At 51.0% G+C, this 27,877-nt stretch overlaps 2 protein-coding genes across 8 annotated transcripts in view; one reads left to right on the top strand and one right to left on the bottom strand.

The window, feature by feature from the left end:
* Window positions 1-351: 351 nt before the first annotated feature.
* Window positions 352-24,344, top strand: Tppp (tubulin polymerization promoting protein). Of its 3 annotated transcripts, none has more exon segments than NM_001108461.1 (4): window positions 352-427; window positions 9,838-10,149; window positions 19,271-19,424; window positions 19,727-20,204. In NM_001108461.1, coding segments are annotated over 3 exon segments (657 nt in total). In that variant the 5' UTR covers window positions 352-427; window positions 9,838-9,841; the 3' UTR covers window positions 19,922-20,204.
* Window positions 24,345-26,160: 1,816 nt separating this feature from the next.
* The window catches only part of Cep72 (centrosomal protein 72), a 29,942-nt gene continuing 28,225 nt past the window's right edge, over window positions 26,161-27,877 (bottom strand). For all 5 annotated transcript variants that reach the window (NM_001400076.1, XM_087552535.1, XM_087552542.1 and 2 more), the window contains one exon: window positions 26,161-26,834. In NM_001400076.1, the coding sequence (NP_001387005.1) occupies window positions 26,669-26,834 (166 nt within the window). In that variant the 3' untranslated portion in view covers window positions 26,161-26,668. The remainder of the gene's footprint in view (window positions 26,835-27,877) is intronic.

The following is a 27,877-nucleotide window of genomic DNA, read 5'->3' as shown; positions in this document are numbered from 1 at the left end:
CTCTCTAGGCACGTAGGGATCAGCAACGGTTGCGGGTTGCACGCAGTGTAGGCTGCGACTGCGCCACCAGCCTCAGCTTCCCCACTTAGGACTGGCCACACGCCCCGGGCCCCAGGGCCAGGTGTGCCCCACACGCTCTTCCCCAACCTCCGCCCGGTTCCCACGCTCCACAGCGACCGCACCCTGGGTCGAGCTGCGTCCATAGGCCGGCTGTGCCTGTGGCAGCCTTGTAAGGCAGTGGCTGTCTCGGGTGTCCGTGTGCCGCGCTCCGGCTGGGAGGGGCCTTAGTGCGCGCCTAGGCGCAGCGGGAGGAGGAGGGGCATGTGGGCGGTGCTGGAGGGCGGGGTCCGGGCGGACTGCTCTGGGAGCTCAGCGCCCCCGGGCTCGCGTCTAGTCGCGGAGGCGCAGCAGTGGACGCGTTTTGGAGGTAAGCTAGCGCCGGGCGCTGTCCGTGGTCCGAGGCGCGGCTCTGGGGCCAAGGCTCGGGACGCCTCCGGTCTGTGAGGCTGGCCACTTGCCACTCTCTGCAGTGGCTAGATCAGCTCCGGCTGCTGAAGCATTGCTTCCTCAGAGACCTCGGCAGGGGTGTCAAAAAGGCTATGCGTGTACACTGAGCCAGGCGCATTGCGTCGGAACTTAATACGGCGGACCGAAAGCACCCCACGGCTCCCACCGACCCAGGTACCAGGCCTCGCCGGGCCCCAGGTCGCTGCCCGAGGAACCTGGTGGGAAACAGGGTAAAAAGAAGCCACCGCCCGGAGCCGCGCATATTGACGCTGGAGCTGCTGGGGCGTTCTTGGGTCTGGAATCTTGAGTGCGCGTTGCGTCCTGCAGGTGACAGTGCCTGTTCGCTCCACCACTCTCCTTTCAAGCCTGCATCTCTCATTCGAGATGGCGAGGGTTCTGTCAGGGTCTCGTGTTGAATGCTCGTATTTGCACGTAGAAGAGGGAGGATTTGACCCTTGCTGGGCGGTTTCGGTTATGTAAACGAGGCCTTGAACAAGGTGAGGAAGACAAGTGGCGCAGCGTTGGATAGGCTCTGTGTCCTGGTGATCCGTCGATCCTGTGCCTGTCCTGGGGCCAATGGTGGCGTTCGGCCCAGCGCCCACTTGGCGTATCTGGCCTCTCTTGGCCGCGTAAGTGGCCTGCATAGGTGGCGCGAGCTCTCCAGGACTGGAGCAATATGGAGGGTTGGGTGGGGGTGGGGGGCGCGAAACCCTGCTTTCCTAGCCTTTAGCTGGGTTCTCTGGCAGCGGGCTGCTGTTTCTGCTCGCGTGCCGGCCCCTCTCCCGTCACGTGACCCTGGAGGACTGGCGAGGGGGAGGGGCACAATCTGTGCTTAGCTTCTCTAAAGGACTCCTCTATTCAGAAAAACTCGTGATTACCACAGGGACCCACCATTAGAAAAGGTGCCCTATTCAAGGGGCATATTTGAATTGACAGGACTGAGAATCTGATGGGGCAGTGAGGGCGACTTGCCTAGCAGCACGTTTTCCTCTTGGGGCTCCTTGGGTCCACCTTCTCCATTCTTGGAAGTTGTGGTATATAAGGCTATTTTAACTATCATCTAAGATTTGGGGAATTTTTTATAAGCACTAGAAAATCCCGTTTAAGAACATTGAAACTACCCATGAGGGGTGAAGACTTGGGAGAAGTCTGTAGAACAGGGACCTGAAGACAGCTTTGTGAGTTCCACGGAGGATGAGACCTCGCTTCCTCAGCAGGGCCTGCTGTCCTATTTATAGTGCACGACTGAAGGAGGAGCCTGTAGGAGGTGTGAGTTCAGTTTTGCCAGGAAAGGGAACCTTGCAGTCTTGTCCATCCCTTCTCCCTCTCACAGTAAGGATGTGCCCAGAGAACCCATGCAGGAAAATGGAGCTTCCCACTTCCTACTGAAAGGAAGAGTTGGAGCTGCTCAGCCACAGACAGGGTTCGGATATGGCTGCCAGTCCCCAACACCCTCATGGAGTCTCCTTGTGCTGATTCAACCTGGGAAGACCAGTTTCCTCATAGAGAGGGGTCACAGTGTTGCAACCTTCGCATCCTCTATTGATGCCCACAGCATCTCCCTATCTACACCACCTCCCAATCAAAGTAGCCCTACCCATGACAGCCCCGCCCATGACTCGAAGGAGTCTCCTCGTGGCATCCTTCAGCAATGGCATTACCCTGGGCACTCCCCACCTAGGGCAGTTCCACCGAAGACCCACAGCATACACTCATAGTACCCTCAGATCTGTGCCCTATCCTACCTCTGTGGCCCTTGGAAGCCTCCCCCTAGTGTCTTCGTCCCAAGCAGGAACGGCATAGAGTGGTCCTGCTGGGGTCTCAGAGGGTGTGGTTTCTGTGTACTTGTGTGCCCCACAAATGGTTTACTGTTATCAGGGAAAACTCCATGGACAGAATGCCACTTCCTGATGAAGAATGAGACCTCTTTGGGTCCATGGTCTCTCTAAGTGTCCAATGATGTAACTCAGCTGTAAGCCGTGGTTTGATGTCTGAATGCCCACATGTAAGGATTTCTTTGGTCTTTCAGGCAAGCATGAGGAGAGTGATCTATGAGTTGAACCTCGGTCTCCTTTCCCACCTGCCAGGCTGGAGTGATCTCTGCCAGATGGCTGGCCCCTCAAGTTCCCTCCCACAGGGACCCTGCTTCAGTATTGTAACTTCAGTTTCCTCCTGGCAACCATTCCCACTGCCCTTTGTCCTGTGGTGGAAAGTGTGGGAGTGGAAGGGTCTTGATGATTTCACCTTGTGGACATTATCCTGGAAGACTGGCTTAGCTTGTGCTGTCCACAGATGAAGTCACACAGCTACTATTCTATTAGACTATCTTCTCTGAGCCGTCTTGGTCTAAGCAGGCTCTAGTTTTCTCACTTTCCGTTCTGCAGTCGGCTAGCTTGCCTCTCTCTTGGGAGATGGAGAATACCGCCCTAGGGCTCTCCTGGGAACTGCAAGGCCCCTGATGAACAGCAGTAGCTGGGCTTTGAGTTTTGTGCACCTCCAGATCTAATGAACCAGGGGTGCTGCTTTCTAGAGCATTCCACTAGTTACCTTCCCTACTTTTGTGCTCTGTGTTCTGCATCCCACCAACAATTGCCTGGGATGGACGTAAGTGTCCCCACCTGGCCAGGTGTGTCTTGTGTCTGGTTTGGGGTTGTGTCTGTGCTCTGCTGGTTATGCTCACGAAGCCTAGCATTCATTGCTTGTGTTCTCGGGCTCTCCCCTGGACGTAGTAGTCTTTTGTTCTGATGAGTAATCTCCCCCTTTCCCTCCTTATTGACTACAGAGGCTTTTTGTATATATCGGACAAGCTATGCTTGTTGTATACAACAGGAATCTTTTCTTCTTCCAGCTTTGACATTTTAGTCTCTCGTCACTTTTAGATAAGCAGAAGTCCTTTTGAGAGAGTGTATCCTGTGGCAAACCTCCCCTGCTCAAGGGTGTTTGGCTCTGGTCAGTGGTAGATGGGCGTAAGAACACCGAGGAGCTCAGCCTTCTCGTTCCCCTGTAAGTGTGCCATGTGCCTTTGCTACACCCTTGCTCACCTTCTCTGTGCACTTCCATTGTTTTCCGTCCCAGCACGTAACAACCGATGGCGAGATACGTGGGTGTCACAGAAGATAGTGCCGTAGGTAGATCGGTGCAGAACTCGGTCTACTTGGGCTGACTTCGCAGGGCCTTTGGGTGTAGCCCCATCTAGCTCTCTGGCCCCCTCCCATGGCTTTGTCCCCTTGTGGCTGCTTCCAAGGTAGTTCCTTCTTGGAGCAAACTCCAGAGGAAAGGCCTCAACCAATTCTTTACAACACTCCTGGGAAGCCTTACTTGACTCAGGAGAGCCCAGGAAATTGATTTAGTCACTTCCCTCAAGGTCTCGTGTTTTGGAGGGATACATGCAGACAGTGCTATCTGGTGGTGTCTGTCCTACAGGGGCACTGGCACACAATTGACCTCCCAGCTGTGGATAATCTAGGTTGACTTCCTGTCAAGATACTGTTTCCAAACCTGGTTCCAGGCAGAGATCCTGGCATGAAGGTGCAGATAGATGTTTTGAGGGGCTCCTGCTCAGCCCTGTTAGGTAGCTGCCTGGCTCCAGGTTAGCTGCACCCACTGGCTCATCTTCATAGCCCCCTGTCACTGTCCAAGAACAATGCTGAGATGTGTGGCATGCAACTTGGGGATGCCCATGTACATTTTGGTGATCATGAAGCCATGTTGATGTTGTGTTAGGAACCAGTGACCTACAAGTTCATCTGCGTCCCTTGGACCTGACACATGGAGCCGACACATGGAGCTTCTAGTTGGAGCATGGTGGCAAACCCTGGCATGCCACTGTGACATAGATACTCAAGAGTGGTCTTCAGTACCTCTGTGGTAACTAGATCCCACAGTAAGCATCCCTCTTGATCTTGATTGTATCCATTCAGACCCATACAGGATGCTGTATTGGCAAATATTTTGGAGGGTGAACTAGAAATAGTGTTTGATCAATGTGATGGGATTTGATTTCAGTACTCACTACTGGCCTTAGAGAACTGTCTAGAGCCTGGGGCTAAACACTGGGTATGTGGGGGCTACTGCTCTCTTACTCTCCACTCACATTTCTGCAGCCATCCAGGGCTCTGGAGAAACCTGCTTTCTGGCTGGACAGTAGGAACAACCTTAGAGAGTTACCGAACACTCTGGAATATCTCATGGGGTTTGTCTCATTCATTATTTTTAGAAGGCATTTCTGTGACTCCCACAACCAAGAATGGTGGCTATCCTCATTCCCTTATTCTAGAACTGTAAGCCAGAACCTCAAATGGTCATTCCCGGAAGCGGCTTTATTCTCGAATTTCCTACTGTGGGCAGGCAATCAGGGCAACATTGTGGGTAAGGCCCGAAATGTGAGTTCCAGGAAGGTATGGGCAGCTGGGTAGAGCAGCCAGTGTGGCTTTGGGGAGTTCTGGGCTCATTTCTGTGGCCCTGGATGTGGGAAATAAAAAAGAACCTAGGTGTATAGAAGCCTAACTCTAACCCAGTCTCCTGGCCCAGGATTCTCTTCTCCTAATGTGAAGTGTGGGTTTTTCTGAAACATGTAGCCCTGCTTTGCCTACACTGCAGCCCAGACCTAGGATATAGGAAGTGAGTTGACATGGACACTGGGCTACCCTTCCCCTGCCACACCCAGGAGAATTGTGTTGTGTTTAACCTAGAAACGCTGAGGAGCACAGGGTTTGGTCCTCACGTCAGTCTGTAGGCAGCGGCCGGGCCTTGGGACTCCAATCTTTGTGACTGGGGACTGTGTTCCATCCTCAGCAACCCTAGTCATCCTCTGAGCTGTTTCTGCGTGCACTGTGTACATGGGGCTGGGTGACAAGAGGCCTGGCTGGGTTTCCTCATAGATTTGGGCTTCTGGTACTGCCTCTGTGTGCCTGCAGGATGTACACATTCAGAAAATGCTCACTTTGTGGGAGTTCACCCTGCCTGGGATGACAGCTCCCATTGAGATAAGAAGTGACATGGGGTGAGCGGAGCAGAGTCGAGGAGCAGAGTGTGTGACTGTGTTATTAACAAAACCATCATCAAAGGCTGTGCTGTGTGTAAGTACACCGTAACGTACAGACTTGTGTAGGAGAGGCTGCCTGTGTCCCATCCTCAGACGAGCCCTCTCTAGGGCTAGCTGGATGTGTCTAGATCCCACACAGTCAGACTAGCCTTGGTCTGATCTGGGATCCCATAGGACTAAAACGTTGGTGGGATGTAGTGAGGAAGAAGAGGCGAGTAGTGCCCATTTTTCTTTCCGTCTTGGACAGACTTCTTTCTCTTGGATGTCAGGTCATGGTCTTTCTAATTGGCTGCCCCTGACCTCATCTTTGCTGATGAGGCCTGTGGAACTGAGGGCAGCCTAGCTGGTGGTCAGGGATTGAGTGGTATGTGTCTTGCAAGTGGATGGAAGTCTCATTTCCCTGGATTTATCTGGAGGTTGCTTCTTTCAAGTCCAATCAGCTCCTGGTAATGAGGATGAAATGGAGGTCATGGAATGTTCTAGAGAAAGAGCTATCCCTGGCCTGTGCTCTGCTGTAGAGATTCCCCAGAGAGGCAGAAGTGTTATCTCCTTCTTTTCTGTATTCCTTCCTGTTCCCAGACACTTGTCCCACACACTGATATCTGTCTCACTCATGGGTACCTGCCCTAGTTATAACCCCTACTTTATTCATGAACACCCATTGCATTCATAAATGCCTTTTCTGTTCAGGGACACCCTGTTCTGGTTGTAGTAATAGATTCCTTGCCCTGCTTACAGACAATCCATTGATTCCCTCATTTCCAGTCCATAACGGGGCTGTGCCCTGAGGTGTGTAGCAATTGATGCTTGGCTTGTCACCTCTGGCGTTTGTATTCTTTATTTCTTTGTTTGTATCGCTACATGTGTATAGGTTGTTATGTGTTCAAGTATACCATGTGCGTGCGTGTGTGTGCGCATGTGTGTGTTATTTCTCAGAACTCACTAATTAGGCTAGGCTGGCAGGCTGTTACCAATCTCCCCAGTGTATAAGGTTAAAAGCACACATGGACATACCTTTTGTTGTTGTTGTCATTGTTGTTGTTTTTATCATGGGTTCTAGGAATCAAACTCATCTCAGAACCGACTGAACTATTTTTTCCTACCTACTGTAAGATTTTTCTTTAAGAAAAAAATATTTTTATTTGCTTTAGTATTTTTTTATTCTGAAAAAAAAATGGGGCCCAGTTGATTTCCTATAGGCTTTGTTGGGAACAGCCAATCCTTTGGAGTTGGCAAGGAAAGGTCGGGGTGTGTGGGATGCAAGGAATCTCGTCTGGACGAAAGGGGTCCTCAGGATTTGCAGAAAGCCTTGCCCCTGGCATCTGTCCACATCCCCTCCCACTGCAAGATCTGTAATTCTACCTTCAGCTGGCCTCCCCTGCCCTCCTCAGGCCTGGTCTGAAGATGCAAATCTGGTAACATAGTCTGTCCCTACAGTCAGTGCTGTTGCGGATAAGTTACCATCTCCTGTCCTCCTGACCCCTCAGGGAACATAAGCAGTCATTGCTGGGTCACCAGCTGGCGCCACTCCCCTCCTCCACCACACACACCCGCTCTCTATGCTCTCAGTGCTGCTGAAGGAGGACGGTTCAGGGAGGGGCACTTGCTCATAGGCAGACTCTGTAGGATGAAATTGGGGTACATCCCTTCCGGCTGGCTGAGAGACAATGAATTAAAGGTTATCAGGAAGGGGGCACAAGGCATATCTAGGACACTTGCCTGAGGTGTGGGAGTCACACTTTGGAAGTGCAGAACACACCCGAGAGGCTGTCCTTTATCACTGAACTTGGTAGATCAGGTGCCTTCCTGGAACCTCTTCTAAATGGGCTACCTTCCATGATGGAAATTATAGTGACATGGTGGGACACTCAGAGATCTCCTTAAGCTTTAGGTTTGCCTCAGATGCTGTGGGGCAGGGAAAACAGGAGCCCAGGGCCTTTACACAGGGTTGGGAAAGGGCTGCAGTGGGTCATCACACAATACTGAGGAGTGAAGGAGAGAATTGGGCCTCCATGTTCCTGGATACCTTGTGTGCGGCCTCGGTTCTCTTCAGATTCAATTCGTTCTCATGGCTGCCGTTGGGAGCTAACGGATCACTTCATGCTAGAGAAGAGAACCTGTGGATAGGAGCTGTGTCCTCACAGCCTGCTCCTGCGTGTGCTCTGATTGCACGGCGCCCTTTTGCTTCCTTTCACAGAGCAAGTGATGCTCTTTGTGGAGCCACAGTTAGGACCTAACCCACAGTGACTTCTATATCCAAGATGACTTACGATATGATATGAAGGTAACGCATGTTCAGGATAAGACAAAGCAAAGGTGGACTCAGTGTCTGGAGGTCTGACTCCAGTCCCCACGGTGCGTCTGAGGGAAGGGTCTCATCCCCCCTGTTGCAGCCTATCCTTTGTGACACTGTGTTGTTGGTGCCCTTCAGTGGTTGCCATCTAGGTTGCATACTGAGCTGATCTTGCTGAAAAAAATCTCGGCACTAGGACTTTAAGACAGTGTGGCCATGCTGTCAGCCACTTAGCGAAGTCACAGTCGTCAGCTGCCCTGCCACAGAGCCCAAAAAAGCTCCTGGATGACATATTCCAGGGTTGAGCTCAGATGGGTTCTGCTTTCCAGAACTCGGTTGTTACTTGAGCCTCCTATTGATTCCTTTGGGCAGATACCTTTCAGCCCGCACTCTGCCCTGACTCCTCAGTGCAGAGGTTCACTCCTCCTGAAGTGTTCACTCATCTTCTTAGAGTGTCCAAGTCACCAGGAAGCTCTCTGAGCTGCCTCTGCAATCCCTGATCTCCCGGATGTGGAAGGGAGTCCAACCCAGGAGTCTTTCTCCTACAGCATGTGAACAGTGGAGGAGCTGGAAGTGAGAGCTCCTTCTCACGAGGCCTATCCCCACCTTGGTACCTGTTCACTATCTCGAGGGACCACAGAAACCTGGACAGGACGCAGTCTGCACCTGTCTGATGTGGAGTGGCCACACCAGCGTGAGGTACGCCCTCACTGTCCTGACGTGCCATTCTTCTGCTGCTGGTTTGCTCACAATTCCTTGCTTGGTTTAAATTTGCTGCTGGCTAGGCTCTGACCTGCCTTACTGTCCTGCAGTCCTCAGAAGGCAGAGCCCCTCTCACGTTTCAGTGTCCTGTGAGGGCCCAGTGCAGGAGCTCAGATAACTGATCGAGTGCATGGACTTGATTCACCATGAGTCAGTCTTGTGGCGATGTAGGAAGTCCTGGGCTTCACATTCACCTAGAGCTTCCCACTTAACCTTGCTGTCTCCGTCTGCTGAATTCTTCTGTTGTGCTTTTATCACCATTTTTCAAGGGAGATGGGCAAGAAGGGGACCTGACCTTTGTGGCTGACTGTCACTTGTGTTATTCTGGCTGTTTAGGGAACTCACCCCTTCGTGAGTTCAGCAGGGGCCACACTTCACGGCATGACTTGGTCACATTGTCATTGAGATCTCCAGTCTGGACAGGGCCTGCACACTTCAGCTTTGTGGGCCAGTGGTGTGTGCCTATACCAGGAGCATTCAGTTCCCAGAGAAAAGCTAACTGGGAGCTCCTCATTCCTGCTTCCTGGGGGCTGGAAATGGCATGTGCCTACCTGTGCTGGAACATCAGTGTCTGTGGTGCGATCATCTACATATCCCTGTGCTCCCGAGTTGTGCTGGGAAGTAAGCCACCTCCTCTGTCTTCTTAGCCTTCCTGGATGTCTACCTGTTTTAGGAATCAATGGCCCACAAAACTCCAGAGAATGTGGCTACACTTTCAGCTTTCCCTTCCTCGGAGTGGCCAACTGCACATTCTAGGATCCCAGGGCAGGGCCTTATTGTGTCTCCAGGGTCACTCATCACTCCTGGCATGGCTCAGCCTTTGCTCAGAAGGCTCAGGTGTGAGCATGACTGGCCTGGATCTTCGGGATGGCATCATTTTATAAGCTCTGGGCATCCCTCTGGGCATTCACCCACGGCAGGTGAGGCCCAGGGAGGAGGCCGTAGAAATGTGCCTGCTGGGGTTAAGGTAAAGCCCACTGCTGCTGAGTCAGACCCTGTTTCCTTTTTCTAGATTCTGCGGGTGTCAGGCTGGCGGGGTCAATGCCAGGTCCAGCAGCTGGACCAACACAGTCATGCTGGGCATTCAGCTCCCAGGGGTCCCAGACCCTAGGAAGGGTGCTCGTCTTCAGCTCTCACCGTATCTTGTTGCCTGGTACCACTGAAGCAAGAACCAAGGACACAGAATGGCTATGAGAAGCAGAATGACCCCTTTCTTCTCCTTCTTCCCTAGCAACATGGCTGACAGCAAGGCCAAGCCCACCAAAGCTGCCAACAAGACACCACCCAAGTCCCCAGGAGACCCAGCCAAGGCTGCTAAGAGGTTGTCGCTGGAGTCAGAGGGGGCCAATGAGGGTGCAGCTGCAGCCCCTGAGCTCAGTGCCCTGGAGGAGGCCTTCCGGCGGTTTGCAGTACACGGGGACACCAGGGCCACAGGAAAGGAGATGCACGGCAAGAACTGGTCAAAACTGTGCAAGGACTGCCACGTGATCGACGGGAAGAACGTGACCGTCACCGATGTGGACATCGTCTTCAGCAAGATCAAGTAAGTGTCGTGCGGGCTTAGGCAGCGCAGCTCATGGCAGTGGCCATGATGGTCAGTGAAGAATCTTGCTCGCAGATGCTGAAAGCTTGAAGCTAACGAGTGGGCACAGAGCCTCTGGTGTCTGAACAGTCTGGGCAGCACACTGGTCACAGGTGCCTAGGAACTTCTTGGCCATGTCCTGAGCTGTGGACCTTGCCTTGGTCCATTTGGCCTTGGATGTGACCAGGGCGGGGACTTCTGGCCTTGAGAAAACTTAACTCTAACCAATACCAAGGTTAGTGAGCCATCGTTACACACGATCAGGATCGGCTTAGGTAAACAGAGACCCATCTGCCGTGCGCTGAGTCTATGAGGTCAGTGTGAGGCTCAGGACGATGTAGCTTTTCTCCAGGATATGACAGTGGCTCATGATACCCACCATCAGCCCGTTATCCACCTCCATTAATTTTGTATTTGATAAATGATCACACATGCAGCCAAACTGATAAGAATCAGGGAATGGCCGTTCCTCTCCTGTCCTGCCTTACGTCTGCGTGCTCTCAGGTCCTGTGGTTTTTCTCTGTAGGTGGTACCAGCTGAGCGTCGCTTCCTTCTCCAGAGTTGGGTGGGGGATGTCTTCACGACTGTGGTCACCAATCGCCACTTTGCTTGTGGAATTGTTGGTGCTCTTCAGGTCTAGTAAGGCTTCCCTGCCCCCAGGTCACGCACGGGTGCGTGGGGGAGTCTTTGAGCCACCGCCAGACGGATGTCACATGCCAGGAACATAGACATTCCTGGGAAGGTGGAGGGATTTAACATGGGAACCGACGGGGAGAGGTGGCATAACCCAGATGACCAGACTCAGGGTGATAGTGGCGTCTGTTTGAGCTGAAGCTAGCGGCAGCTTCTAGATCCCCGTTGAGGGAAACGAAAGAAGCTGAGCCTGAATTTGCAAGGTCCTGGCACCTAGGAAGGGGGCTCAGTAGAGATGACTGAGCCAGCGCCTGGCTGTCCCCTGGCTTCCCAGTGCTGGTGTCAACTCCACTGTGTACTGGGCTTGAATATCTCAACCCTGTGCTGCCAAGGGAACTTCCTGTTGTACAGAGCACACAGAAGCAGGTCTTAGTTTGAATGTTTGTACTGGAAAAGGCCGAGAAACATGTCCCGAAGGGATCCTGCATCCTGACCCTCTCCAGGCTCTGCTGATCCCAGGGGATTCCAAAAGGGAGTCCGAGCTAGTCTGTTCTGCTTGTTCTGTCTCCTTGTGGTCTTCAACCCCAACGAGAAGCTGGAGAAGAGGCTCTCCATGTAGCCTCAACCTATGAAAGCAGATGTTGTGTGGCCGTCGTTAGCCCCAGCCCTTTCTCCCTTCCAGCTCAGGTTCTGTTCCTGAGATGCATCTGATCTCCCCCGGGCCGAAGTGCAATTATCGTGGGTGAGGATAATAGAGGAAGTTATGGCCGGTGGCTCAGATTCGCGTGGTCTCTTTTAGCCTGATGCCCACTGTGAAAGCCCTCGCCGCTACTCTGGCCTGGTTCTATGATGATCATATTGGCACCAGTCCCCCCCACGCCTATCTGGAAGGTCCAGGGCGCCTGTGCACTTCCAGACTGTGGTCCCTAGGCCTCCGTCAGCACTGCTTTCTCCACAGCTTCATCTGTGTGTAATGCTGTTGAGTGCCAGTGACCCAGGCAACCCCCACAGAGGCGGGTCTACTGAGCACTGTATTCTATTCATTCTATCACTTTTACAGGAAGGACCCAAGACAAAGGGTCAGGAGATAGTAATTCTCCCCCTTGAACAGAACAGCACAGTGATGGGAGATTGGCAGCCATGAGGAGTCTACAAAGTACAGAGCAGGTCATAGGGACCCAGGGACATGCGTGCAGCAAGATTAGTCCACAGAGCCTCTGTACTGCTGCTGCTCCTTCCTACATGACATGGGAATCTTGATCCTTATAGTTCCTGAGACCTTCCCTACACATTTTGTGACTGTCTCTGAATTAGGCAACTGACACCGCCATGGCCCTTGTCTTGTGTGTGTGTGGTGGGGGGTGTCTTTTCCAGGATTGGTAGAGCTCACTGTGCTGGTCACGTGGCCTGTCCTGGCTATCACCGGCTGGGAAAGGTGCAGCGTCCTCATAGAAACTGGCCTCGTGCGTTTCACTGGACAGTTCCAGGCAGGGATGGACAGGTAGGTCCTAGTAAACAAACCTGCTCTGGTAGGTTGGCCAGTGGTGAGTGAGGTACACTGACCCAGGCTGCAAAATAATTGGCACTAGGCCCTCTGACACACGGATATGACCCTCATCCTGGTGCCAAGAACTGCTGTTAGGCCAGTGGACATGACCTGCAACACTGAGACCTAGAAAAGCCAGGTTAGCCCTGTCTATTATATATATACAGTTAGAGCCATGTCTATCATGTATATACAATTAAAGCTGTGCCTACCATGTGTACATTAGCCATGCCTACCATGTATGTATTAGCTGTGTCTACCATGTCCGTACAGTTAAAGCTGATGGTTTTATGGAGTTCACTGCCAGTGTCTAAACTGGCAAACGAACTTGGACCGGGCCCCATGTTCCTTCCCCACCAGCAGGTGCCCCTTATAGAGCTAACCCTGAACTTTCCAGAAACCCTGGAAGCTGCTCCCACACTGGGATCATACAGAGTGTCTCTTCAGCAAGGCTAATGAGCTCATCATACTCTCCTCCTCAGACATGTCCCTCATGATACTGTGTCCTTAGTAATCCCAGTGTTCAAGATAGACAAGATCCAACCAAAGAATAAGGAGACCCAGAGACTTGTGTCTATGGGGAAGCTTTTACAAGGGATGGTTGGAAGGTAGGAAGAAGTGACCTTTCCAGAGGTCAGTCAGCTTCTCCAGCTTCTTTTGAAGGAGGCTACCTTCCAGCTCTGTGTGCCTGTGTATATGCCCTGCACCCCCATGTAGAACTTGTGTTTTTACAGCCTCCTGGTGGGTGGCCTTATGTAGTCACGGGTCTTTGGATGACGAGGACTCCACATGTCCTCCCTGCTATGGGAGGCACTAGACCCACATGAATGAGCCACATGGAGGTGATGCTTGTTCCCAGACTGCAGGACTTCAGATGACTCCAGGACATGGCCATTCCTCAGTGTAGACTCTGGGCTGTCTGGGGACCTTGGACTATCCCTGCCTTGCAAGTCAAGGTTCTGGAGAGCAAATACATGCTGCTCAAGCCCAGAGAAGGCTCAAGGCTATGACAGTCTAGGCAGGCAGACAGTGCTGGGCTTGATGACATGGTGGGTACACACTAGAGCGGGGGTGGCTGGGGACACCTAGGTGAGGATTCTGTACTAAACAGGGACCCAGAAACTTTGATGTTCTTTTTGCCTCCATACCTGGACCCTTGAGACCCTGGAGGCTGTCATCCCCTCATCTCTTACTGTCTTTGAACTCTCACTCCTGGATTCCATTGTGAACTATGTCCCACCTGGAACACCTCTGTTCTGGAGGGAGATCCTCAGAGGCCTTCGTGAACAGAAGATTCTGAGTCCTATTGTCCTCTAGTGTAGACAGACTGTATTCTGAGTATCAGGGTGCTGAGGGAATGCTGAAAGGATCAGCAGAAATGGCTGAGGAACTCTGGGGTGAGATTTCCAGGGAGACTCTGTCGTCTGTGGTGGTGCTATTTGTATTCTGAGGTCTGGGTGTTTGTGGTCCCTTGAGGGGCAGGGATCGCCTCCTATAGGAGTTTGGGGCCCGGGAGGAAATTGCTTTGGTACCTCCAGGAAGTTGCTGACTCTGACAGGACTTGAGAGGGAAAAAAAAGTTCAGCTATTTCTGTTTTGGGGCAGGTTGCCATGGCTCTGCGGGCGTGGCGCCAGCTGGGGTATCTGCAGCCTTTGTTTAGGTCGCTGTCACCATGACAGCGCTTGTTTGTTTTGATGTTACTATGTGTTAAATTTTAAACAAATTTCTTGAAGCTCTATACCAAGTTTTACTGTTAACCTCGACTCCCCATCCTGCAAAAGCCTCAGCATGGCCGGTCTCCACACAGATAATGGAGACCTGACATTGAAGCCAGGCCAGTGTGGCACAGCCTGAGAAACACCCGGGGGCCTTAGGCATTGTCTCCATCTGGGACTGTGTGCAGGAGTGTCTGTGCCTGACTGTGTGTATGTGACTGCCTGTGGAAGAAGAGGCACAGAGGCCTCAGGGCTGGGCTGGGATTACCTACTACCTCCTTATTTTAACCACCACACTGCCAGGTAAGGAGGCCCAGAGACCTTTGGCCTCCCTGGGCCTGGACTGGGTGCTGGGTACCCTCCAGAGTAAACGCACAGATTCCTGCCAACACTGTGCAAAGTCAGAAAGTGACTTGGCTGGGGTGTCAGGGCTGGGTGTCCATTATTTCTGGATACAGGTCAGAAGGAAGCCAGGCCAGTCCCTACATGTAAGAAAGCAGGGTCTAGATCTGTCTAGACTGGGGATTTGTCAGCCACTGCTCAGTCTAGGAGCGGCGTGGTGTTCCTTACATGCTACAGCCTGATGGGACTTTTCTGATATCTGTAGGCTGCCCAGGAGGTTCAGCATAAAGTCACCTAGGCTAATGCAGCCCATTACTCTCAGGGACAGGCCTCGGGTATGGAGTCCTGGCCAGGGTTTTGCATGGAAAGGATGGTTTTCTATGTATACTGCCCATCCAAGCATCTCAGAGAATCCAGACGCAAAGGACCTTAGACGTGCGAGGACCCTCGGAGGCAGCCTCTGTTCCTGGCTGTGGGGCCCACTCAGTTCCACTCACCTATGGCACATATGTCACTGGAGCTGCTCCTTTGGGCTCTGCTTCCTGAGTCTAGGCTAAGGCTAACAGTCGCATGCTCCAGAGAAGAGAGGCCTGACCCTGCAGGCCTGGAACGGAGCAAGATCCAGCTTGCCTCTCCCTCTTGTTCCCAGCAACTGAAGCCTTGCTGCTATTCCTACTTCTGCATGGCCCTCTAGTGGCTATATGTGGTAGTGCACAGTGACTACTTAGTCGCCTCTGGGAAACTTAGGGTTTTGACCTCTGTTGGGGGAAAGACAGGACATGGGGAGCTTTTTTGCCGGATAGTCATTGAGCTAGTGGCTTCTATGGCTTTTCTGGAGAAGGCTTTGTATGTTCTTTGTATGTATGGGGTGATAAATGTATTCTGTTCCGCAGCTCTTCCAGCTTGCCTTTCCCCAAGACCCATAACTTGTCTGAACAGCTGGAGGCACATCTGTCCTCATGGTGTACCCCTACTTAATCCAGGCCAGAGCCATGAGGAGGTAGGGAGGGGCAGATGCGCCCACTTTGGGTCACCTGGTAAATGTTTATCCCATAGCCCCAGGCCCCTTGGAAAACACGAAATGACAAGTAGAACGGGGCTTTAAGGATTTGTTCTCAACAGAGAGATGTAGCAATGCTGCAAGCCACAGATGCCACCTCTAGGCTGGTGACTGCCAGTAAACAGACATAATGTGGAATGTGGCCATAGTAGGGCCATCCAGGCCCCTCTAGACAGAGAGCACATCACCTGCTCCCAAGGAATTTAAGTCCAGTGACCTGCTGAGGGTACAGAGAACTGACAGGCCTAGACTTGTGGCGGCAGCAGCAGCAGCAGCAGCATTGTCTCATGCACAGGCCTGGGGCCTGAGAAGTCAGTGGGCACGGGAGAGTCCTGAGGAAGGTACAAGAGACTGGTGTCTGAAGAAAATGACCAGACTTCTACACCTCCCTTGAACACATCTAAAGAGTCAGACACTGGTCGCAACAAACAACTTGAGGCCCATGGCAGCTGAGGTTGCTTTGTGGTCCAGCAGGTTCAGGTCAGCTCCCTTACTGTGTCTACAGAAAGACTCCAGAAGGGTTTCCTATGAAGTAGCATCTCTGTAGGGCAGGAACCTGGACTAGAGGTCCCTTCCAGGTCCTTCAGCTGCTCTCTGACCACCACATGTATAGGGAGGGTATAGCTCTCCACTCCTCAAAAGCACCCTATCTGCCTGCATTAGTATCTGGCTGACAAGGTTGCTCTCTGGTGGTTACTTCAGAAGCAACAGCTTCTGTAAATCCCAGGAAGAAGCGCAGGCAGCCCTGTCTTGTCCTATGTGCCCTTCTCCTTCACCACTTAAAAGTTTTTTTATTCTGCAGGCCTTGACAGGGATCCTTTCACAAAATTCTGAATAGGCTGAATTAGGGGCTCTGTGAAAGCACAAAGCTGAGGTGAGGAGTGGTAGTGTTTGTGGTATTGGTCATAGAGGAGTAGTCGTCAGAGGGCTCTGCTGCTGAGTCTGGGTCCTGACCCCTTTAGCCAGGTCCCAGGGTTCCCAAGAGACTGAGACGCAATCTCAGGCTCCAGGAGGACATGTGAGCAGGCACTCACGTGTAGGCCAGCTTCAGACAGCTTGGGAACCAAAGGCAGGGAAGCGAAAGCCCTAGGAAGATCCCTGAGAGCTCTAGATATAGGCTCTGTCAGAGAACCTTGCAGAGGTTTTTACATCTCTGAGGAAGAAGTGAGCATTGTCTTCTTGGAGCTAGTTGGGAATTCTGCTTCAAGATGTGCCTGGGTCTCCTGAGGAGAGCTCTCTGTGACCTCGGGCACCAACACAGGGCTCCCTCTCCCCAGCAGAACAGTTAGACTTGTAGGGATATAGGCCAGGAAGGGATTCTTGTACCAGTGGAGCAGGCATTCAACTTTATCTGAATGTGGCCTGTGAGGGGAGAGCCCCTCCAGTTACCCCATCCCCCGGTGACTCATACTGGTGGTGCCTGGTGCCGAGGCGGCCCAGAAATGGCCGTGTGCCCCAGCAGCGGGTTGCCAGGCTGGCCATTAGGCCTGGCATCCTCATGTCAGCCCAGGAAGGGTTGGGAGTAAGAGACAAGAGTGCCATTGACTTCTCACGACAAACAGAGCGGCCCTGAGGGGCCTTAGATCAACACCCCCACACACAAGGTCCTAGGAGAAAGGGAAAAGCTGTCAGCTCCAGGCACCACTGAACTGTGAAGCCAAGCCTCTCCACTGCCCTAGATTGCCCAGTATTTCAAGGGTAGCTGTTGAGTGCTGGGGCTAAGAGCATTGAAGGACTAGAACCCACTCGCTAGGACACAAGGCATCTACTGAGGCTCCTCACCCATATTAGAGACTATTCTGCAAGGTTCTAGGACCACACACTGTGTGCCTCTAGCTCCTATGTTGTATCCTTGATTCAGTGGCTTCCCCAATCCCCTGAGAAGTAAGGGGGGGGGGGGCTGTGCATTTCTCAAAGACCGTTTGGCTCAGCTCTCCTTGGTCGTTTGTCCTCTGTATTCAGGACATGTGTGAAGTGCGAGACTCCTCCGGGAACCAGTAAGATCTGAGGTGTGTGGGAACGGTAGTATGTTCATGTCTGGTTCCTTAGCACAGCCACTAAGGGCCACTTTGTTGCCACTGCTGTGTCCTCTCAAGGCTGCCCATGGAATGCTTATCTGGCCACGGTAAAGAAGATTTGGGTGGTTTTCCAAGGTTGAACGACTGAATAAAATCTGTCCATTATTCATAAATGGGTTTAACACGAGCTTAAGTCTTCTCTGTAAGCAGCCTGACCCCCAGGGAGACTGACCACATCCTCCTCAGCACGCAGCAGGCAGCTTCCTCATCTCCTTTGCTTTCCCATGGGTGACTTCCTGTGTGCGTTGCTCCCCTCAGCGGGTTTTCCTCGGTGAGGTGTCTGGCCAAACACTTGGCCCATTTGAAAATTTCTTTTCTTACTGTTAAGTTGTTTGCTTTCGTATTTTAGATTCAAGCCCCTTCTCGGGTTTGTATTTTCTGCAGCTCTGTGGGATGCCTTTGTCTTTCATGCCATTTGAAAGAGCCTGGCTTTTAATATTCTGAAGTCTAGTCTGCCCACTTCTCGGTTATTGAATGTGATCACTTGGCATCATTTCTAAGAAAACCTTGCCCACCTAAGATCGCCTAGGTTATCTCCCAGATATGTGGGAGAAAGTCGTTTCTGGGGTCATGCTCTGAGTAAACTGAGGGAGCTGTGGATCTCAGCTGGCTTAGTCTTGCACAGGGAGCAGATGTTCCAGCTGCTTTCTGAAATGGTCCTTTCTCCTTGACCTTGTTCAGTTAGGCCACGAGTGGGTGTTTCTGGACTCCAGATCCGTCAAACTGTATGCTCACACCTTGCTAGTCTCTCTCACCCTGTCTCCTTCAGGAGACTTTGCATGGTGTCTTGGACCTCCAACTCTGTTTATGGTTTCTTGGCTTGTTGTTGTTGTTGTTGTTTCATTTTGAGACAGGGTTTTGGGGCCCTGGCTGTCCTGGAACTTCATCTATTGGCCAGGTTGGCCTCGAACTCACAGAGCTCTACCTGCCTTTGCCTGCGGAACTCGTGCCCTACCGCTGCCTTGTTTTTGTTTTCTTACTCACCTTGGTTTCTCTGGATCCTATGCTGATGGAGTGGCTTCAGAGCCTTCCTGGGATTTGGTCAGCCAGCTGCTTTAACGCCCTGAACTCTTAGCACTCTGCAGCTGGGGTCTGTGGCTTGCTGGCCACAGGAGGCAGCTTACCTCTGGCCATTTCACTAAAACTCCCCAGCACCATGCGGGACGTGCAGGGTTGTCTCTTCTACATTATGTCAACACATTGGAAACTGCAGTAATTTGGCTTAGTTGGGGGGTGGTGGTGGTAAATGCCAAGTTGAAAATGTCTTAAAATGACAACAAATTTTGGCAGGAGGATTTTGTGAAATGACAGATTGTCTAGGATGCTCACTGGTGGCCACGTACACACGGGGAATAGGAGCTTCAGCCTCAAGGCCACCCTGCTGACTAGGCTGCTCACGATTAGGATTCTCATCAGGCTGGTGTCCTGAACCTTGCTCGCTTTGATAACCACGGCCTTAGACCCTTTCCGACCGTCCTGCTCCTTGATAAGACTAGGGTAACCCTGGAAGAGTTTCATGGGATCTTTCCTGTTTTTCTCTCTGCTCTCCCGCCCAGGAGAGAGTACAGCAGCAATGTCCTGACATGCTGGTTGGTGACTTTTGGCTGTGACCAGCAGGGGTCACTGCAGAATGTGGGAAGGGATACCTGTGGGGTTGGTCCAGAGGACCTCTCCCTGAGGGAGGACTTACGTGGCCTGTCATCCGCAGAGGGAAGTCCTGCAGGACCATCACCTTTGAGCAGTTCCAGGAGGCGCTGGAGGAACTGGCCAAGAAGCGGTTCAAGGATAAGAGCAGCGAGGAAGCCGTGCGTGAGGTGCACCGACTCATCGAGGGCCGAGCACCAGTCATCTCTGGCGTCACGGTGAGGGCACGGGTGGGACTTGACTGTATCTGCCCCTGGGGAGGCCGTGGCCCAATAGTATCTGAAGGTCACACTGGGTAGATTTAGAAAAATCTTACACTTGTTAGTCCTGTAAGTGTGGGACTAACCCAGAGTCAGGAGAGGTAACCCCTTGTCTGTGGCCTAGCAGACACATATTCCTTGCCTGGGTTACCCTGCAGCCCCTGCCACCTCCTACCTAAATGCTGCCATAAACGGTGGCAGTCCTTACCCAGTTCTATCATTTAATATCTTATGATAACCCTCTTCCCTTTCTCTTTCAGAAAGCTGTGTCCTCACCCACAGTGTCACGGCTCACGGATACCAGCAAGTTCACAGGCTCCCACAAAGAGCGCTTCGACCAATCAGGAAAGGGCAAGGGCAAAGCTGGCCGCGTGGACCTGGTGGATGAGTCAGGCTACGTGCCTGGTTACAAGCATGCGGGCACCTATGACCAGAAGGTGCAGGGGGGCAAGTAGCCTTACGGGCTGGAGCTCCGGACACTACAGGTGGCAGGCACAGGACTTACACCCATTGCACTTCATTACATTCCTATGTTAACTGGGCAGAACTCAGAATGCACCTCCACTAGGCGATGGTGGGGGCGATGCCCAGGCCTCCTCCTGCTGGGTGCTTCGACACTTCTCCCTCAGACCCCAGGTTTGGGCCGTGATTCATTGTCCTGTCCTAACATACCTGCCCTGTCCACAGCTGGGAAGTGGACTGCTCTTTCCAAACTGTCTCCCAGGATCATACCACACTGGCCACTCGAGCTGCACGTAAAAGGGGTGTTCTGGGTACTGGCAGAAGTAAGGGTGAGCAGATGTGAGAACTCACGCTGGCTTTATCTAGGCACTTGTAGGGCGGCAGGAGCTAAGGAACTAACCAACCGGATAGAGTAATCCTAAACAGGCCGCTTCATCCTTTATGACCACAGCACACAACTGAGGCTACTCGGTGGTGTGCCAATGTGTGTGTGAACAATTCACATCAGTACACATGCATGTGCACACGCGCGAGCACACACACACACACACACACACACACACACACACACACACACAGCTTCACCAACCAAGTCTGTGCTGAGAGTGGCCAAGAGAAAAATGGAAGCTCCCCGGTGACCAGAGGAGTAATATGAAGCTGGAAGTTTCTTCAGTGTTGTTCTAAGAAATGACAAGGCTATGTGCTTGGTCTCAAGAGTGATCCAGGGGGATCCGGGACATCAAGCTGCCATGCCCCATCACCAGGTTGGGACACACATGAGGCTGAATCACTTCATCCAGACCAGGCCTGACAGTTATCCCACCAATGGGACAGAAGCTCTTGCCAGCGCGAGTTATGCTGTGTTTTGCTCAAAACCATGTGTCTTCAGCTCAGTGGAATCTTCTCTGGGTTCAGATTTCCTAACTTTGATCACAAGTGCAAGTGCAGGGCACTGGACACCAGAACCAGACCCAAGAAAGATTTTCAGCATCAGCTAAGGCTTCTTTTCCTGCCGCAAGAGAGAAGTCAGGACTGAGCTCTTCCACGAATGAGGGTGCCGCTTAGCCAGGCCCACAGACCTGTACTATTCTCAAAAGAGCAGCACTTGTTCCTTTGCATTAACACAGCCCTAGCCTTGCATGCAACTTGGTGAACTGTGTAGCCTTGTTCCTAGAAAGAGCACAGTGGCCTCGGGATCTGCTTCCCGGAGCAGATGGCTGTTGGGGGTGGGAGTGTGTCTTACGCGGCTTGGACAGCACAGCTAGACAACAAGGCCGTCTTCCCTACTGCCACGGCAGACAGTCAGTCACATTACCCAGCTCTCTGGGGCTCTCTGGGGCTTCACTGCAACACCAGGAAGGACTACTTACTAACCTAGAGAGAAATGCATGATCCTCGATACCAGACCTCCCAGACAGCAGGCCCTCTGAAAAGTTCAGTTAGCAAGCCCCATCAACATACCCACCGCTGGAAGCTGAGGATGGTAACTTCCTCCCAAGGTTTTGTGAGTTTGCAGTACCTGGCAAGTGGTGGAGCCTCCTCTCTGGAATCTTACCTCACTGGTCTGGGGAAAGAAAAGGACCCTTGCACTTCTCACACCCACGCCCAGAACCCCTAGTCCCCATGTGGCTGGCAGTCTCTTGGTGTGAGGATGCTGTTTTCTACGAACAGTCTAGCTGGCACCACCATAGCCAAGTAAAATGGAGCACATGCAAATCCCTCAGGAGGTGACTGCATGTAGGCCAGGGCAGAGGGTCAGGCTAGTGTGGCATCAGACGGTCCCCAAACATGTAGTGGGTCAGATGTTTCCCTGACCCCATAGTAGTCTGAAAACCCTGGACACAGTGTCCTGTTCAAAGGGCCAAGATGCCAGAGTGATGTCCAGATGAAGAGCCAAGCCAAGTCCAGGCTTAGCAGCCTAGCAACACCTAGGAAACAACGTAAGCGTCCACCTTCACAGGACCGCCCAGCGCCATGGGGACGCTTCATTAGAAACTAGTCACTTCGCCCATGTGCTCAGGACTGGACAGAAAAGCTCAGAGTGGCACGTCCATATAGGTCCTGGGCAGTAGAGGACCAGAACTGCCATCAGAGTCCCCAAAGGTAGGATCCTCAGCAAGAAAGCACTTGAGAAAGCATTTCTAATAGCTCTAACATACCTTGGGCTTTGTAAATGGAAATTGGGTCACTCTGCCTTACTGGTCCTCACTGTCCTAGCACAGAACCTGAGCACCCTTGGGAATAGTCCTAGGCCCACCCATGTAGTTCCTCAGCAGCACCCAGAGCTATGTGAGACAAGTGGTCTTCGACGTGTCTCCCCTTACCTCCAGTTTCCTCACACAGCACCTTTCTCCAGTCAGTGTTGTTTAACTTTGAATAGAAGCCCTCCCTCTAGATGACATCTATCATCTAGCAAGGAAAGGGTAGTAACAATTAGATCACAAGGACTTATTGTCTCCATATTGTCAGCTTAAACTGTCTTTGGAATTTGTTGTGGCACCTGTGTTCCCTCTCAGCATAGAAACTGATTGAGTCCAACTTTGCTGCACAGAATGGATGTGCATTTTCCTCAGTTCGATTTGAACACACAGCTGGAGTGTTTGTCTGTGCTGCATGTTTTATGCGATACCAATTAGCTACTACTAATTATGGGTAAGTAGAATCCAGTGTCTGTGAATAAAAACAAAAACTGCACAGCATGCAAACCAAGACCAGGGCCATGTGCTAATAGGTGACAGGCACACAAGAGATGGGGGTAGGTTCTCACAGGGGATAACACCCAGGAGGCGATATTTTTTTTTCTCTATAGGGGGCACTCAGGAGACAGAGACATACTCTGTTGTGAGCTGATCCAGGAGACAAGAAAGATTCAGTCTATCAGGGGAAGACACTCAGGAGACAGAGACAGGTTCTCTTGAGGTATGACAGACAAAAGTAAGGACAGATTTGGTCAGAGGCGACACTCAGGGACACGGATGGAGTGACAGAGTCATGTTTGGTTGTGCATGACACTCGGCATGTTCTGTCAGAGTAATACTTGGATATATTCTATTGGGGGTGATACCCATGGACATGGTCTGTAGGGGGTGATATACAGGGACACATTCTGTTGGAGGTGACATTCAGGAGAAAGGGACAAATTTCAGGGAAGAGCCATTCAGATGGTGTCTTAAGTGTCAGGGAATGATGGTAGGTAGGTTAGAGGCTGTCTGAAACATTGACTCTAGTAGAACCCCTATTTATTTCTATTTAATGCTATGAGCAACTAGTTAGTGGAAATACTTTACCAAAACCAGAGTTCAAATTCCGTATTTAAATATTGTGGAAAGATCTATATTTATACTGGAGTATTTTTACACCTTTCAGTATCCTATCTTACTTTGGGGCATAGGGACATTAAGAGATGGAGACAGTTTTGAAATAGGTTGCACTACAGATCTGCCACCTCCCTTAGTCTGTCCCAGGGAGTTGACAGGTGGCTGCCCTGAGCCAAGACTCAACCTTCCCCCTCCCAGAGGCCCTGGGCTGCCTCAGCTGCCTGCTTTAATGAATAGTTTTACTGGCACACAGCTGTCCCCATGTGTTTACATACTGTTCTGTAGCTGCTTTGGTATTAGAACTGGCTGGGAGGATTGGGACAGATGCCATGGCACAGACACGTGGTATTTGCCACCTGTCCTTTTCCAGGGAAAACTGCCTGCCTGTCTGCAGCCCCCGACCCCCTGTAGACTCGTCTACTACCCGGCTACAACATGGGCACATGGGGGAAGCCCTGCCAATTAAGAATGGCAAGAGTAACAATTTAGCTGTACTGTGAAGACATCAGTAGACAGAATAGCCTTCCAACATTGAGCCAAACAGCTCTTCCTCACCAACATACTACTGACCATTTTGAACTTTACAGTTTAGGGGTGTGGCCATCTTGGGATGATTAAATTATCTCTTCCTTTAGACTTCTTAACTAAACCAAGCCAAACAACAAAGGAAGCCTGTACAACTTAAACTTGAAAGGAATAATATGCTATTACTACTAGTTTGTACTAAGTTTTTTTTTTCAAGAAAGGGAGTTAAGTTTATATATATGTGATATATATTTTTACACTATTTTATTAATGTTAGGGAGTATGGAGTTTATCACTTTATCAGTGTGATGGGTAATGTTGATGTCACAGGTGTCCTGACTCAAAGACACTTATGCTGACATCTAAACCACGCTTGCTCAGAATGTCAGGTCAGGATGGCCCTGCTGTCCCTCCTATAGTGCAAGGCATCCAGTCACCTAGTTGGACATATGGCCTGGCTCATATTGCTTTTGTGAACAGCTTGTGTCTGTCAACATTTCGTTCATTGTGTTTGCTGTTATTAACATTGTGTGTCAAGTTGGTAAAGTGATGAATAAAGGTTTTAAAATATGGATTTCTATTTTCCTTAAAGTCCTGTGCTATCCATGCCAGTCGTCACACCGTCTGGCCGGCAGGGTCTTGACACTTGGGTGCGAACACAGAGGTGTCTAAAGTCTTCCCTGCGTCAGGCTCACCAGCAGAGACTCCTGTGTGTTCCACTCAAGAGGCTGTCTGCTGCTTAGCTTGGGCAGGAGTGCGTGCAGGCCACCCACGTGGCCTTGAATGTGACAGCTGGCTTTGGTGCAGCCCTTTGGGTGAGGTTCAGGCTGAAGGTGATCACTCATAAACCACATCGCAAAGTCAAACACTCCAAAGGCAGGGGCATCATCAGGAGGACTAGAATTAAGGTCCACTTCAGACAGCAGTGCAAAGAGCATCCAGTGAGGGTGCCTCTCATGAGGAGGAAAAACAGTTGGTTTTTGTTTGGCTGTTTGGATAATGTAATAATTTGCTACCAGTAGACATAAAAAGTGCAGAAAAATGATCATACTTGAAATGTCTTTAACAAAAAGTAAAACAGGAGGATAAGTAGGCAGGTGGTTTCAGATTAGTAGGAGCTACGCACATATTTTGTGAAACTAAAAGTATTTCATTAAGAGACGTGGAGCAATCACACAAACCCAAAGGCAAGTGGAGGCTCTTCCGTACTTTGGAGGAATCGAGTGCCGACCAGGTTCCCGATTAACAGGGGTAGAGATGCTGAAAAGAGACAGTCTAAAAACAGCCAGGAGTCATGGTACACATCTCTAACCCCAGCACTCAGGAGGCAGAGGCAAGAGGATCTCTGTGAGTTTGAGGCCAGCCTGATCTACACTGTGAGCTCCAGGCCAGCCAAGAAGGACCTTGTCTCAAAAGGAGAAAAACAGAAAAACAACCACCAACTGAACAAACAACCAACAAAGGAACGACAATACTGGAGCCAGAAAAACAAAACAATAAACAGACTAGAACAAATATACAAAGTGAGACGCAGACAGAACAGAAACAAACCTGACAGGAAGATATGACAGTGGTCTGGGGAAATGAATAACGCCGTAGATGACACCACAAGGAAGGGAAGACAGGAAGCTGGTTCCCCAGATACACAGCTGAAAAAGTTCAGGATGGCCACCAGCATGCTCCGGAGTTCACCTGTCGGATACTCACTGGCGATGGGAAGGCCAGGCCCGCTTGTTCACTGGCTCGCTGAGCACTCCGGCAATGAGGAAGCTGAGGCAGGGCAATGGCCAGAGGCTATCTCCTTACCCAGACAGTGAGCTCTTATTTAAAAGACACGTGTCAGCAAGTCTACACAGCGATACAACTTCAAATCCCGAAGGTATTAAAACACTAACAAAAGATTATCAGTACCAAAATAATCTGAAAATTTAGGCAATATAAATTAACTCATAGACATACATGATGTACAAAAACTGAAACAGAAACAGACCGCTGGCTGTACGGCTCCTGACTTGGGAGCCACAGAACACAGCAGAGCCCTCAAAGCCTCAAAGTTGAGGCTTGAAACTCACTCCTGCCTTGCACACAAAATTGACTTGGGAGTCGCTGCAGGAGTGGAGGGCAGGAGAGCCTTTCTGACAAGGTCCACTAGGCAATTCTGAGCTGTCTCCAGAGTGCAGTACTCGGCAACATTGGTGTGTACGAGCCATCTCTCTGCATGGGCTTCCCTCTGGATAGTACTGTACTGGTGACTGAGTCTGCCTCTTCTCCTGAGCACCTTTTACGCGGTTAGTCATCTGGGATCCACTCTGTACAGTGTGTTTTTAAATCTTCCCCTGGGTTTCAGGTCCACAGTCTGTTTATTTGCAGGAATTATTGAAAGCAAAAGGTTGAGGCACAAGTGGGGAGGTTTTTTATTTGTTTTACTATGACACGTTAACATCATACAAGTTTTTAAAATGTTTGTCACATCTCTAAGTTTACTTTTTATTTCAACTTGGAACTTATTTCTTCCTTCTCACTTTGTACAACTTGTTTTATAGAAGAATTCAATAAGGAAGTCAGTTATAATTTATAAAGAGCCATCTACGGGTTAACTTTTAAACATAGCAATATATTATTTCTTTAAGTAAGGAATGTTTGTCACATGAAAACATTTTAATTATACGAATTTTCCCACATTGGGAAGAAAAAAAAAACTACAGGTACCTTACGCAGGATGTGTAATGAAAACTTCCCAAACGTGAAGAAGCCCCAGGGCGGTTACGTCAATTTAGGACACATAAGCAAGCTGAGCTTACGAATACATTTTGAGGTTCCTAAGGTAATTACAGTCTCAGGAGGGTATTCAGACAGATACATGCCCAGGTACAACCCTGGAGTACAGCTCACTAGCAGCTAGCAGGACTGCCGGCCACCAAGGCGGGAGCTACGGTGTGGGGCCAGGGCCGTAGTCTTCTTGAGCTCCTGGAAGCTCCAGTGCATCTGCTCGACCTCAGCTCTGTGCTGTGCCCGTGCACGGCTCAGCTCCTGCAGGAGATGCTCATTGGTGCTGACCAGAGAGCTGGAGGATGAAAGGAAAGTAACTGCTGTGTCCCAACTGCCACAGACTGGCTGAAGTCCACCAGCATAGAAACAAATATCTCGCCCATGCCCTGGCCAGGTGCTCCCAACTGTAGCAGTGCCAAGGTGACCACTTGTCCCTGGCCCCATTATCTTCTTCCTACTGGCTACTGTCACTCTATATGACCTTCCATACCATACATGGACACGGCCAGAGCCCTTGGCTTCAGCAAGCCTTCCCAAAGGCACTGCTGGTCACTGTGAGTTGAGCTTGGGAATAAGCTGAAGAAGTGAATGGTGATGCCTTCCTAACACACCACAGTTCTATGGCAAGACGATGAGAATCTTTATGGCTAGTAAAACCATATTCCCACTGTAAAGACCCAATACTGCAGTGTTTCTGATTCCTAGTCACACACAGTTAACTGGGACATGGCCATAGCACAGCACAGAGCTGGATTCAGAAACACTAGTGTGTTTCCCACAAGTTCTCACTACTGCTTCGTCCCCAAGGTGGCCATAATGAATAGCATCTCAAGTTCAGATGAAGCAAGGCAACACTAACTTCTGCCATCTTTGAAGATGGCCATCCCATTGAATAAATCTGTATGTGCGTGCTGACCTTGTTTGTTGAAATCACAGAAATGGCTGCTAACACCAGCATGCACATGCGTGAGCAAAAGCCTGGTGGCACTGTCTCCAGACCTCTGCATCTCTGTCTGCACTGGGCCTGCTGGAATCCAGGAGTGTATTCCTTTGCCTGTCACTGCTCTGAATTAGCAGCCCAGGTTCCTTCCTTCCATCCATTCCTCCCTACTTTGTCTTAGCAGTCTTCTGTGCCCAAAGCCTTTACCCCCAGCTCTGTAACTCGGGCCTGCCAAGACTTAAAAGGGAAAGCTTGGCTCTGTCTGACCCAACATGAAGACCCTTACATGTGGTCACCTTGTAAGGAGACCATTAACAACAGGAGTTACAAGGAAGAAGGGAGGGTCGGGGAAGAGTAGTGACGACAATGAGCCCTCCTCAGAGGAGGCTCCAGGAACA

Source organism: Rattus norvegicus, chromosome 1, assembly GCF_021556685.1.
Source record: "Rattus norvegicus strain SHRSP/BbbUtx chromosome 1, alternate assembly SHRSP_T2T, whole genome shotgun sequence".
In the NCBI taxonomy this organism is placed as follows: Eukaryota; Metazoa; Chordata; class Mammalia; order Rodentia; family Muridae; genus Rattus; species Rattus norvegicus.
This window is presented reverse-complemented; position numbering and strand designations above follow the sequence as displayed.

Coding starts and splice junctions, on each gene's coding strand:
- Tppp (XM_087567493.1), top strand. CDS start 9,842: ATGGCTGACAGCAAGGCCAAGCCCACCAAAGCTGCCAACAAGACACCA. Junction 10,150..19,270: donor ATCGTCTTCAGCAAGATCAA/GTAAGTGTCGTG, acceptor TGTCATCCGCAG/AGGGAAGTCCTGCAGGACCA. Junction 19,425..19,726: donor CAGTCATCTCTGGCGTCACG/GTGAGGGCACGG, acceptor TTTCTCTTTCAG/AAAGCTGTGTCCTCACCCAC.